We start from the raw sequence: 13,045 nt of genomic DNA, 5'->3' as shown, positions 1-13,045 counted from the left end.
TTTTTTGCATTGGTAGTATTTTTTTTTTTGTAGTACAATTGGTAGTGACATATTTATTTATTTCATTTCGCTTGAATGAAGCTTTTTCATGCACCAATATGCACATTCAATTGCATTAAAACACAATTTGGCCTTCTTTATGAGATAAATACTGTTGAAATGTTTCTTTCCAATTATTGCTGTTCCAGACTTCTTATTTTTTCTCATGGGGCTCTGATTTGTCACATGAAATTAGTGAACAGTAAATGTCTGTTTGGTCTGAGGTCATTATTTGCAGTCTTCATCAGATAAAACAGCCTCCATTAATATATCCAAACTGTTTCATCACAACAAGTATGATTTTCCTAAAATTACCGTTATGTGAACCCTGTTTTAAACATGGAAGGATGCCTTTCCACATCTCATCTTGTTTATGATCCAAGGCTACGTTCACACTGCAGGCAAATGTGGCCCAAATCCGACGTGACCCAGATCTGTTTTTCTCATGACAATGTGAACAGCACAAACCACATGGAATCTGATCTTTTCAATTCCGATTTGTGCCACTTCCATATGTGGTACTAAATCTGATACAGGTCAGATGTTTTAGAATGCGACCGCAGTGTGAACAGTCATGTCGGAATTCATGCGACTTTTACGTCACTCTAGTCTAGATAAACAGTTGTCACGATTCTGCGCTCATGGGAGTCACTTCAAAGATTTTACATACCCAAAGCTATCAAGACAGTTGCGGAAGGTAGTCAGTGGAAGTACAGTGATGTGTCAGAACTCATAAGTATTGCAGTGACAACTCTATATACAAGCAAAACATAAGGGCTCGTATCATAAAAGTTTCAAACTCTGCTCTCTCTCTCTGCGTGTTTACGTCCATATGACAGCGCGCTGCGTAAGTGTTGCCAAGTCCACAGTTTTCCCGCAGAATTAGGCAACTTTTTCATCGTTTCCGTGGGTTGAAGCGACCCCACTAACACGATATATAACCCCCAGAACGCGATTGGGATAGTTTTGGACTTTGTTTTGGACTTTGGATAGTTTTGGACTTTGGAAGAGTTCGTACTGTTCTTTTGCACATGCGGGTCAGTTCAGAACCATGATCTGTTCACACTGGAAATCTGATATAGGCCACATTTAAAACAACAATGTGAACAGCTATACAAAAAAATCGGATCTGAGCAAAAAACGGAATTGAGCACTAAGGCTCGAGAACAGCATTTGTGGATGTTGCAGGTTGGGATGTACCAAATCAAATAGTGAGTTTAATAGTAAGCTACAGGCTGGTATTGACTAAGTGTCACTTTGCTTTCAGACCAGTTTTGTGTCTATTTCAGGTGTATAAAAGCTTTTTCAAAACTACTAATTCAGATGTCTAAAATAACTATTTTATTTCATTTTTTAAATTTTACCAGGCAATTCCCAAAAAGTACTAGCATTTGGCGGGTGTTATTTCCTCACCCTGGTTGGATGTAATGAACAGGCCTATATTACAATTAAATAGCTATTAAAAAACATTGTAGCTTACAAATAGCTTAAAACCATGTCTTATCTTATTTACAAATCCATCAGTATCTGCCTGTTTTTTGCTTTTGGCCTGTAAGATGCCAAGTTTTCATTTGGTCAGTAATCTGTCAATAAATATAGGTTGCTGGTCTGCATTTATAATTGATGGATAGCTCACCTATTTTTTTGTTGTTGTTTTTTTTTCATACGTAGGGTATCACAGCAGGTTGTCTAGTCGTATGTTTGACCCACTGAAATGGAGATATCTTACTGTTGTCTCTGAAACCAGCCAGATCAGTCCAGATCTCAGCACATTATTTAATCTTGCTCATAGAGGCTGAAAGCTTTATCACAGGGCAAGAGCCGGCCGTGTCAACAGATTATGAATCGAAACGTGTGGGCTGGTTTGAAGAAAGCTCTTATCTTTTGCTCCTGTGTATCTGACGGTCCAGATCTGTGGACAGGTGAAATAGGTGCTGATCTCAAGAGCAAAGCATGAGCCGAACAGATGAAAGGGGTTTTGGGATGGGGTGGAGGGGAGCGCGGGAGATCAAATACGATCCTTTTCTTCCTAATTGAGATTGGAAATTACATCATTGATAAGGAGTGGAAACAGAAAGGGCATATTTTAAGAGCATGTCAGATTTATAAAAGCAAAGAAACTGTGATAGTTTATCAGACGTGGCTCGGGGCAGGATATGCAATTTTAATGGCTCTCACTCAGAGTGAATGCTAATGAGATTGCAAAGTTTTTATTTTAATTTTTTTACTTTCTCTCATCCTGAATCCACAGCTGAATTTCCAGCAGCAATTGTGCAGTGCTGAGCTGTATTTTATAAAACAAATTAAGAAATTAAAAAATCTCAAAGGGCAGTTGCTGCTGGTGCTTGAAACCTGGGATGTGCCTGATATGAAATCTTATTTGAAATTTTTAGCCAGTCGCCGATTTTATTTGGTCTATAATAATAATAAAACAAAAATAATAAATAAGAAAAATAATAAAATAAAATAATAATAAAAAATAAAACACTAAAAACCAAAAACTTTAATTAATCATTTTAACTGCATTTAACATGATTGATTTTAGTTTTTATTGTTTTATTGTTTATGTATTTTGGACAAAATAAAATTAATTGCATAATAATTTGTATAGTGCATTTTAAATAATGGTTATTTATTGTTTTTTCAGTATTAAAAATACATATAAAACTTTTTGAAATTTAAATTAAGATATTTATTTTTTTATCAGTTTTGGGCAACACCTAACGTCCTACGTCATCCACTGGATTGCCACTCTCTTGTGAACGCGCGCACGACAGTTAGCGGAAGCTAGAGATTACGGCTTATAAAGTTTTAAATATGGATATTTTTCTTACACAAATGCATCGCTTCACTTCAGAAGGCCTTTATTAACCTCCCAGAGCCATGTGGAGCACTTTTTATGATGAATGAACACTTTTTTGGGCTTCAAAATCTCGACCCCCTTTCACAGCCATTATAAAGCTGGGAAGAGTCAGGTCATTTTTAATATAACTCCGAATATAACCTTAGTGCGTGAGACCCCTGCTGTAATGGTAACTGGTGTGCGTCCAGCATAACTCAGGCATAGATATCAAATGTCCACCAAATGACTCCATATGAATCCCATGCATTGGGTCTTTGTGTAACCATTAGATTGAGAGATGATAAAGTGCCCACATATCTGAAAGACACTGTATTATTCATTAATTCTAAATAGAGTTGAAATAGCGATGCTTGAAAAGTTTTAGTCTTGTTTTCCACAGGAACTGCACAAAAAAAGCCTGTGGTGCTGGAGGCAGGACTCTGGTTCCCATCATGCATTGAAGCATGTCTGAATCATTTTAAGTACAGCTTTACAGCAAAACCCTTACTATTTTAATTTGTGTATGAAAGGATTTTATTTTATTTTACTTATATACTATTATATTTTGTATTACCTTATTATTTTAGTTTTTATTTATATATTATTTTATAATTTTCTTTTTAATTTCAGTTCAAGTCCTAATAAACATTTTTATGTGCTTTTGTCAATTTTTTTATATATATATTTTTTATTTTAGTTTTAGTATTTTAAGTTCTTCAACTTAAATATACTGTATATATTTCAAATGTTTCTAAGTCTTGCTACATTTTTATTCAGCTTTATTTCAGTGAACAGAAATTATTTTTAATAGTGTTTGAACTGTGCCTTTAACTTAATGAGGGAGAGAGAGAAAGAACAAGAGAAAAAAATGAAAAGAATATGAATGTAAGAGAGGCAGTTTCATACTTCCATACTGTATTGACCTCCAGCGTGTCACTTCTTGAGGACTATCTTTAACCTACATCGCATGTCAGCGTTGTTTCTCTAGCTCCCATCAACACTCTCTCACAGCTGTAAAAATAGGCCGGGCGTTTGACCGCTCTCGTTTCGCTTCTGGTTCTCCTTCAGTGTTATTGATCTGCAGGGCCTCACAGAAGCTGTGTGTAAGGAATATTTCTGAAGTTTTTTGATTGTGTGACCTTGGTGTTCAGTGTAAGGTCTCTGTCTTGTGAAACAGGCCCCCATAAGCTGTGATTCAAGTTGTTAAAATATACTAAGATCACCGGCTCGCTGGACGACCGTTGATTTAAAGTGTAAACTATCAGATTTGAATTCAGTTTTAATCAGGTTGACTCCGAATTTTCAGATTCGAGTCCTTTCAAAACCTGAGCTAGAAATAAAATTAATGATTAATTCCCTTATAGAATTAACGACTTAAATTACAGTTAAGTCCCTACATCAGTGGGCACACTAGTGTACTATTTCCAGTCGCCATAATAGTGCTGCTTTCTATTCGAGTGAAGAAAGACACAAATGTCTGAAATTGTTTGTCAGCGTAACACTGTTTCAAAAAAAGAATAATATCTAACAATAAGTTATGGTTCTTTAGCTCAAATCACACACAAAAAAAATGTTTTCAGACCATCCAACTTATGCGCATGCAAGATATTGAGTTCATTTGCATAATATTCTTTTATTTTGTATGCTTTGGGACTATAACAAATTCTTTTCAGACTGCGTATTGGCTGTGGTAATGCCTTTTGTATTGAAAAAAAAAAGGTTTTTGAGGACAAACACAGGCCCTTAATAGCCTTTAACGCTGCTGTCTTGCAATCCCTCTGCCTGTGCTAATATTGTTTCCTGCCATCTGTCCAGCACTGTTGGCAGAATATAGAGAAAAAGGCATAAATCCCCCTCTCTGCTTGACCCTCGAAGACAGCTAGCTAGCTATATCATAGTGTCATGATGGATTTGCCCATATCTGGCGTGGTTAGAGATGTGTGTTTTTCCATGTGCTCATGGGAGTGTCAGAAATTACTGTGGGCCACTTCGGCTCTCACTTCAGCCTTCACGACCCCTGGACCTGACACTGCTGTCACTAAAACATCACACAGTGATGCCGCTATGGACCCAGGCTGTGTACATTATTGCTAGTGCGAAGATAAACAATTAGATTTATTTTACTTGAATTAAATGTGTAAATGTCCTTAGGCTTTTTTGTTTCATGTATGAAACCAGAAAGTTGTAGCATTTATTAAAAGACCAGCTTAGAGTGGTGTGAATAAAAAATAATACTAAAAAAAGTATAAAGTATACAAATAATTATTAATAAATACAATTTATTTAGTTTTTAAAATAAATTTAATTGAGATAAAATACATTCTGAAATAAATGTTTTAATTATCTGTTCATTATAATTTTAAATGCCATTTGAAATCTAAATTGAGTAATATTTGTGTCTCAAACTGATTTATTTAAACAGTTTACTTGCTGTTTTGTGGTAGACGGGTGTTTTGGATACCGTTAGAGCATCTCTCACATCTTTCGTTTGTCTCTGAACTCCACAGGCCGAGCCAGCCTGCATGGCAAGTCATCTCTACGTATTGAGAGGGTTCGCTCGGAAGACCAGGGCTGGTACGAGTGCAAGGTCCTGATGCTGGAACAACAGTACCACACCTTTCACAATGGCAGCTGGGTGCACCTCACAGTCAACGGTGAGTCTCTGACCTAAGATCAGTTTTTCTCTTATTGTTGTCAGTTTATATCCTTACCAGATGTGTTGTGATAAAGAAAGTTGTCCTAACCAGCTGTAAGTCTGTCTTACTTATTTGGCTATTTGGTTTTACTTTCTGTGGCACAGCCCTAATGATGCTTTTTTCAGAAGTAGTTTGGGGTCATTAAGTCTCTTATGCTCACCAAAGTTGCATTTATTTGATCAAAAATACTGGAAAAATGGTAATATTGTGAAATATTATTACAATTTAAGATAACTGATTTATATTTGAATATAATTTAAAATGTCATTTATTTCTGTGACGGCAAAGCTAAATTTTTAACAGTCATTACTCCTGTCTTCAGTGCCACATGATCCATCAGAAATCATTCTAATACACTGATTTGGTGCTCATGAAGCGTTTCTTATTATTATCAATGTTGCAAACAGTTGTGCTGCTTAATATTTTTGTGGAAACATGATAAATTTTTTTAAAGATTATTGGATTAATAAAAGCATTTATTTTATATGGAAATGTAATATTTTAAATGTCTTTACTGTCACTTTTGATCAATTTAAACTAAAAATGAATATTTTTACTACACATTTATTGATAATTATTTTTGAATAAAAGTATAGTAATTACAATTTCTTAAGAAATATTACAATTATTTCTTAAAAAAAAAAAAACGTTTAAATGGTAACGTCCTTAATCTGAGCCATTTTTCAATTACTTTAACTGGTCCGAAGGTCATTTTATCAATAGTTCTTCTTAAATGTCTAATGTTTTGCTTGAAAAGTGTTGGTAATTTGTTGCAAGTGTCCAAATGGGAAAGGTCCAGTATGTGTTTTACATTGTGCAGTGTATTGTAAGTGTGATAGCGATCAAACAGAGAAAACCCGTCCATGCACTGTTCTGATTGACTGTTGTTGCAGCATCATGGCTGGTTACGGCACTGTGTCAGTCTTCCTGTGTAATGCATCATGTCACTCTGCCTTCTAGATTCCGTTGCCTAGGTAGCAGACACCCAAATCCCCAAACCGGGTACAGCACATTAACTCTATCTAGCTCATTGCTGTGTGATATACGCTCAGCCTCTTCTAATAGACAACAGCTGTGAATCAGATCACCCTTCCAAATGCACAGCTCTGCAGTTACACACTGTGTTTTAATTAGTGGTCGACCAATATATCGCCAAGGCCGATATATCGGCCGATATGTGACATTTTTTCTTTTCAATATCGGCATCGGCCGATAAGTTTTCCTGTTTGGCCGATGTGTTCGAGGCGCGACAGACTTTTATTTTGACGGCGCTGAGAACGGCAGCGCCTGGGCACACAGTGCTCACATTCTCCCTCTTGTTCGCTGTTGTCGTTAACAGTTCTGTCTACAAGTCTGTCTAATAATCAGATAGAACGGTTAAACAAAGGAATTAAAATGATAATACGTTCTTGTTTGCCGTCAGCATTCAGCAAATACGCATTTATATCATTTAAACAAATCTTTGAATGTCTAATAAACATCCAATTTCAAAAACCTTGCAAACTTAGTCGGATCCAGTTGTGAGATCTTGTGAAGTGTGTATATGTATCCTGCATGATCGCGTGTTCCCTGCGTGACGGTCGGTCCGTGCAAATTGAATGCTGACAGGAGGAGAGTTCAGCTTCACTGGAGACGCTCGATCGACAAACTTTAAACTAGTGATTTTAAATTATGCTGCGCTTTATGCATTTGCCCACTGTCATATTCATGTCATTTTCACTGTGTGCTATATGTAAAATGAGTGTTACCTTGGATTTATTTGAAAAAATATTTCAAACTTCCCAGAATACTGAGTGCCCTGTTGGTTACAGTGTTTACTTCCTTTTTAATTATATTTTTATTTAACAATAACAATATTTATTGATATGTGAAAATACTTTGTCATCTAAAGTATAAGTATGTTTATTTAACACATTTATTTTTTAATACATTTTCAAATTATTTCAAATTTCTTAAATATTAATTAAAATACATAAAATTATATTGGCTTTATATCGGCCATCGGCCACCCTGCTTTCCAAGATATCGGCATCGGCATTGGCTGTCAAAAAAACAATATCGGTCGACCACTAGTTGTAATTCTGGGAATCTTTTTATTTGACTCAAGGTTTTGGAGGATGAAAGGGCGCTCATCCTCCCTCATGCCCACTGCAACGTCGCTCAGTGACATTGTGTATGTTTGTATCCATTTGTGTTGTTGCTAGTCTTAAATCCAGCAGCTCAGCACGCAAGTTGGTGTCAGTTTTTGGAGGATGAAAGGGCGCCCATCCTCCCTCATGCCCACTGCAGCGTCGCTCAGTGACATTGTAATTTAGGTAAGATGCATTTGTGTGAGCATTTGGGGAAATATTTATGTTTTTACTTGTGTATTTATGAATTGTGTTTTGAATTTACGAATCGGATTTTGTAAATGTAAATTGTGCTGTGCATTTATGAATTTTGTTTTGCAAATGTGTTATTTTTGAGGCTGATCTGTCTCCATAGAAACAGGTCAGTTTATCAGCCGCGTGTGGCTCTGTGTGACTAACACACTAATATCAGCAGTGTTTCTTTTATGAGACCACAACCAATCTGTCTAGCGCTGGGAAAAGCAGCACGTGATTCAGAGCACACAATAAGAGCTCCGCCAATCTCTTTTACACAGTTTAATCAGAGACTAAACTGTACTTTAGGGTGTACTGTAATATGTTTGCTTCTCATCTGTGTGACGGGCAGGTCTTCACCCCTCATTAGTGATTCCCGCTCTCTCTGAGGTGTTTCTGCAGGCTTTTGTGCAAAAAAAATAAAAAACCCTCACAAGCATAAAGCTTTTGCATATCTCTATGAATATATGCATGGGGCCGGCTGATGAAGTGCTTTCTGAAGGTTATTGTGTGGAGTGCTGGTGTGTTTGGGGCCGTTTAAGGGGCGGTTAGCACGGTGAGTAAGTGGCTGTCAGGAAAGAAATTAGCTCCATGTTAGCTGCTTTCACTCCATTCCTCAGAGCTGATGTTTTACGGTTCTTGTGATATTTTCGCACACACAAATTTGCACTTGTGTCGTTTGAGGTGTGAGGCACATGTCAAAAGTGCTAAGCAGGGGAGAGGAAGTGATGTAATGGTTCATCAATGCAGCAAGGTTGAGCGCTCATATGGTTGATTATTGAAGAGAGACATTGGTGTGCACATCTTTGATCTGTGTGTTTAAAGCAGCAAGTCAACCAAAAATAAAAATGCATGTACTCGCCCCCATGTTGTTCCAAACCTGTATCACTTCATCATCTTTCTGCTGTGAAACACAACAGGAGAAAGACATATGTGGCACTATATTTCAAGCCTTCAGAAGCAACACTATTAAAAAAAAAAAAAACTTTCTTTCTTTCTGTTAAACAGGTGTTTTAACTGTATTTTTAATTTTGCACTGTATTATGTTGTGTTTTAGAGTTAACGGAAATGTTTGTAAAATGAATGGATAATGTCCTGGCAGATAATTACAGTATATTTTCTTTATTTTTTTTTAAATACAGTATTATTATTATTATTATTATTATTATTATTAGATGTTCAAAATTTGTTTAAAAAAATTTACTTAATTTTTTCTACCAATCATTATCTTTATTTATTTATTGTAAAATTTACTATTACATTTGAAACCTTTTTAAATTATTTATAAATAAATATTTATACTACAATAATTATAAAATATATGTAATATTTTATTGTCAATGATGATAATAATAATAATAATAATAATAGTAATAATAATATTTATGTTAAGTTGTTTGTGATGTTAATGGTTACATTAATTTAAATCATTGTTTTGGGCTGTGTTTTCTCAGTTAAGCGTTGATGTTGGCTCTTATTCGTATACCCATTCTTCCTTTCTTTCTTGAATTAATTAATTTATTTATACATATTTATTTAAATGAACAAACAAATTAATTAATAAATAAATTGTTTCTGCTTATTGGTAATTGGATATGGATAGATTTGTCATGGCATGAGGGAATTCTGACAATGTTTTTTTATGGTAAATTATTTCTTTAAATATATCTTTTGGTATTGTTAACATCTCTATTGCTGCACTATTTACAGTAACTAAGATCTCTAATAGGTGGTCTGACTCCTTAAATAACTTCATTTCCTCTGCAGTGCTGAATGTGTGTGGAGAGAATAAACTCCAGCATAGAGCAGCACTAGAGATCCTCTGCTTTCTCTGTGATCTTACAGCAGGTTTACACTCCACTGCTGGTTAACACTAATCCTTTGGATTTCAGATTAAATTTCTTGCAAAATTGGAGAGGGGAAGCACAAAACTCTCATTGAAATCCAAACAGAAAAGCCCAAACCCTAAATGTTCACTTTCACTATTTCCCTTTTTGGAAGTTATTTATAGTCCGAATTAGTCTTTGATTTCTAATGTTAGCTAGTGTCATAATCAAAAGCCTAATCATTGTGAGGCTAAAAATAAATTTTACATTTTCTGAGGTAATGTGAATGGTTCTTCTCCATCCAAAACAATGCTTGTAAGTGGTTGCTAAGGCATTCTCAGGGTTTCTAGGGTGTTAATTTTTACATTTTTCAAGTAGACTTATATGGCTCTTTTATGAAGCCTATTCTGTGATCAGTGGCTGTTTGTCACCCCTGATCTGACACCACTCACGTGCTCTTATGCTCAATACAAGCCCTTCCCCTTTCAGTTTGAAAGACAGCTGCTGTTCAACCTGTTTTCTGGGGTGTGATGTATACAGGAAGGACACACCGTTTATCTGCTTATTTTTAATTAATCACCTTGTGGTGACTTAATGAAGTTAACTTGACTCTAAGAAGCTAGGAGGTCATGTCCTGGCCACAAGGTGAGAGGCTGAGTTGTTGTAGCATCTCGTCTTTTTAATACTCAGATCCCTATGGCAGGGTCAGAGAGGAGAGCAGAGCAGTTAAATCTATTCCAAACTGACTGTGAGCTAACGCTAATCCCATGGGATTTAATGGGATACCCGCATGAGGAGAGAACATCTGCTGCTTAGTCTCAGGGCAGTCCAAAAATCGTACTGCATTTCCACTCTCATGCTGTGACATTGCTTGATTGCTGGTGGCAGACCACTTGCTTATTTGAAGCTGCGGATTCGGGTGACGTTTTAGCTCATCCGCGCATCACTACTGTGAATACACTCAAGCCAAAAGGTCTCCAGATTCACCATATTTTGAAGAATTATTTACTTATTTAAAATGTACATTTAAATGTACACATATTGTCTTAATATAAAGCTGCATTCATAATAATATATAAACGAATTTGAACCATTTCGACTTTTAGTTCATTTTAAATGATTCTAAGATGTGACCATATGTATGTATGTATTTATTTATTTAATTGTTTGTTTGTTTTAAATGTACAATTATTGTCTCTTGATATGAGGTCGTTAAAAGCTGCATGCATAATAATTATAAACAAACTGCTGTTTAAAACGTTTTAGATGAAATACGGAATGTCAACATTCTAGAAGTTATAGGCTAATAAACCACCTTAATGGTTTATGTTTATATTAATAATAACCATATTTTTAAATGTTTCAAGTGACTTACTGCTTTATTTTAAATGCACCCACAGTGCTCCTCTGTAGCCTGAAATGCAAAGCAAAAGGATACAAGAATACTGATGTTACTCTGACTCTTATGTTCAGCCTGAACGATGAAGTAATTGTCATTTTAAACAGGTGCTAATTGCCTGCTAGACATCTTTGTGTTTAATTAAGACCGTGCATTGTTGGTTTAGAGACTTGTGACATAAAAGGCTCATTCGTCTTCGAGCAGGTGAATTCATCCAAAGCATAGAAGTTAGAGTTAAAAAAAGCGCTGTTATATATAAATCGGCTTAGAGGAACTGCAATTTTGATAATGCCATTACAAATCTTCTTTTCCACCAAGCTTGTTAAGCGAATGAAGTTGCGACCTCTTTGGATAGAGCACAAACCCTGATAAAGCCACAGAGACAAACGAGCACAACAGGTTTTCTTTCGGGCTTCATTGATCTTCAGGGTGAAGCGTGGCTGTTTGGATGATACTGTTGCTTATGCTTTAATTCTAATTGGCTCATTATCAGGTCTGTGATGAATCAAACTGACCTTACAGCAGAGTCACTAGAGCAGGGGTTTTCAACCTGTGGGGCGCGCCAGCACCTGTCAAGGGGGGCGCGAGCATCAGTTAATTCAGAGACGTTCCCTTGAGAATTTATGAATATGAGTTAACAAATCTTTAGCCATCCACTAGGGGGCGATCTGACTCCCACTGCTAGTCGACAGTTAGGGTTAGGGTTAGAGCAGAGTTGGCTCGAGTATCAGTCACGCTCAGTGTTGCCAAGTCCGTGGTTTTCTCGCAGAATTGGGCTACTTTAACACTTGCCACGTTTTGTAGTTTCTAGTTAGTTTTGAGTAGCAATTAGGCGGGTTTTGTTGTGAAAACCTGGCAACCCTGGTCACGCTTATTGACAGTGTAAAATGATTTATGATTAGCCGTGTCGGAAATCCAACCACAGATTAGCATGTTGTTATCTCAGAAACAGGCTCAGCCATTACATTGAATCAGGTAAACTGGTTATTTATGTTTCAGTATAATCACGCATGCTATACCAGGGGCGGTTCTAAACCCTTTTTAGGTGGGTTTCAGTCCCCCTATCTGTCACCTTAGCCCCCCAAAACTATTTTAACGATCAGGCCAGTGCTGCTTCCTCGAGAAAGTTTTTCATTCTCACGTGTTTTAAGTCTTATCAGTTTAAACATTAAAGTAATTTTAAGCCGTTTAAGCCCAAGACATCTCAATGCGGTACTCACGCACTATGATAGAGCGTTTCTATGCGCACCGCTCACACACCTGAAGTGCACAAACAGATAGCCTTCTCAGACAGCAGGTGAATACCAATGCTGTCTTGACAAGTATCCTTGTAAGCACAGTCGGTTGTTTTAAGTGAATGTAAACAGTAAAGAAAATATCAAATGTACATCAGTATAATGGATCCGTGCATTTCTTATGTAAATAATGGGGGGGGTTGGATGTTGGGGGGTCGCGAGTGAAATTAGACAAACTTGGGGGGGCGCATGTCCTAAAAGGTTGAAAACCCCTGCATTAGAGAGTTGAGTTAGGGAGCTGTCCGTGGTGCTGATGTTTGTGGACCGGCGAGCTGTCCATGGTCCTGATGGCCTCACACTCTCATGTGGGTGCTGAATGCTCAGCATTGCAAGGCCATATGCTTCAGAAACACTCCAGATGGCATCATGGCATGAGATAAAGACTTTTAAATGATAGCACAATGGTAGGCACAGAATTATAGAACTGGCGGAATTGATATTTGCAGCTCTGATTGTGACAGTCTGTTGACCTGCAGCATGTTTGTTGGTTTGTTAATGGGAATGGGAAGTGTGGGTTTAACTACAGGCAGCAGACAGGCCTGGTTGTTCAGTTTTAGTTGAGGGATGGCCCTTGGTGTGTTGTCA

General features: G+C 36.7%; 1 protein-coding gene across 3 annotated transcripts in view; it reads left to right on the top strand.

Annotated features, from left to right (window-relative positions):
- LOC107715325 (protein turtle homolog B-like) overlaps nt 1-13,045 on the top strand; it is a 127,099-nt gene that overhangs the window by 29,934 nt on the left and 84,120 nt on the right. For all 3 annotated transcript variants that reach the window (XR_001637087.1, XR_001637086.1, XM_016521413.1), the window contains exon 3: nt 5,389-5,535. Coding sequence is in view for 1 of the 3 variants with exons in the window: in XM_016521413.1 (XP_016376899.1) it covers nt 5,389-5,535 (147 nt within the window). In the remaining 2 variants the exon portion in view is untranslated. The remainder of the gene's footprint in view (nt 1-5,388; nt 5,536-13,045) is intronic.

This window comes from Sinocyclocheilus rhinocerous, unplaced genomic scaffold, assembly GCF_001515625.1.
Source record: "Sinocyclocheilus rhinocerous isolate Xijiao unplaced genomic scaffold, SAMN03320098_v1.1 scaffold299, whole genome shotgun sequence".
Classification (NCBI taxonomy): domain Eukaryota; kingdom Metazoa; phylum Chordata; class Actinopteri; order Cypriniformes; family Cyprinidae; genus Sinocyclocheilus; species Sinocyclocheilus rhinocerous.
Note: the sequence above shows the minus strand (reverse complement) of the source record. Positions and strands in the feature narration are given on the sequence as shown.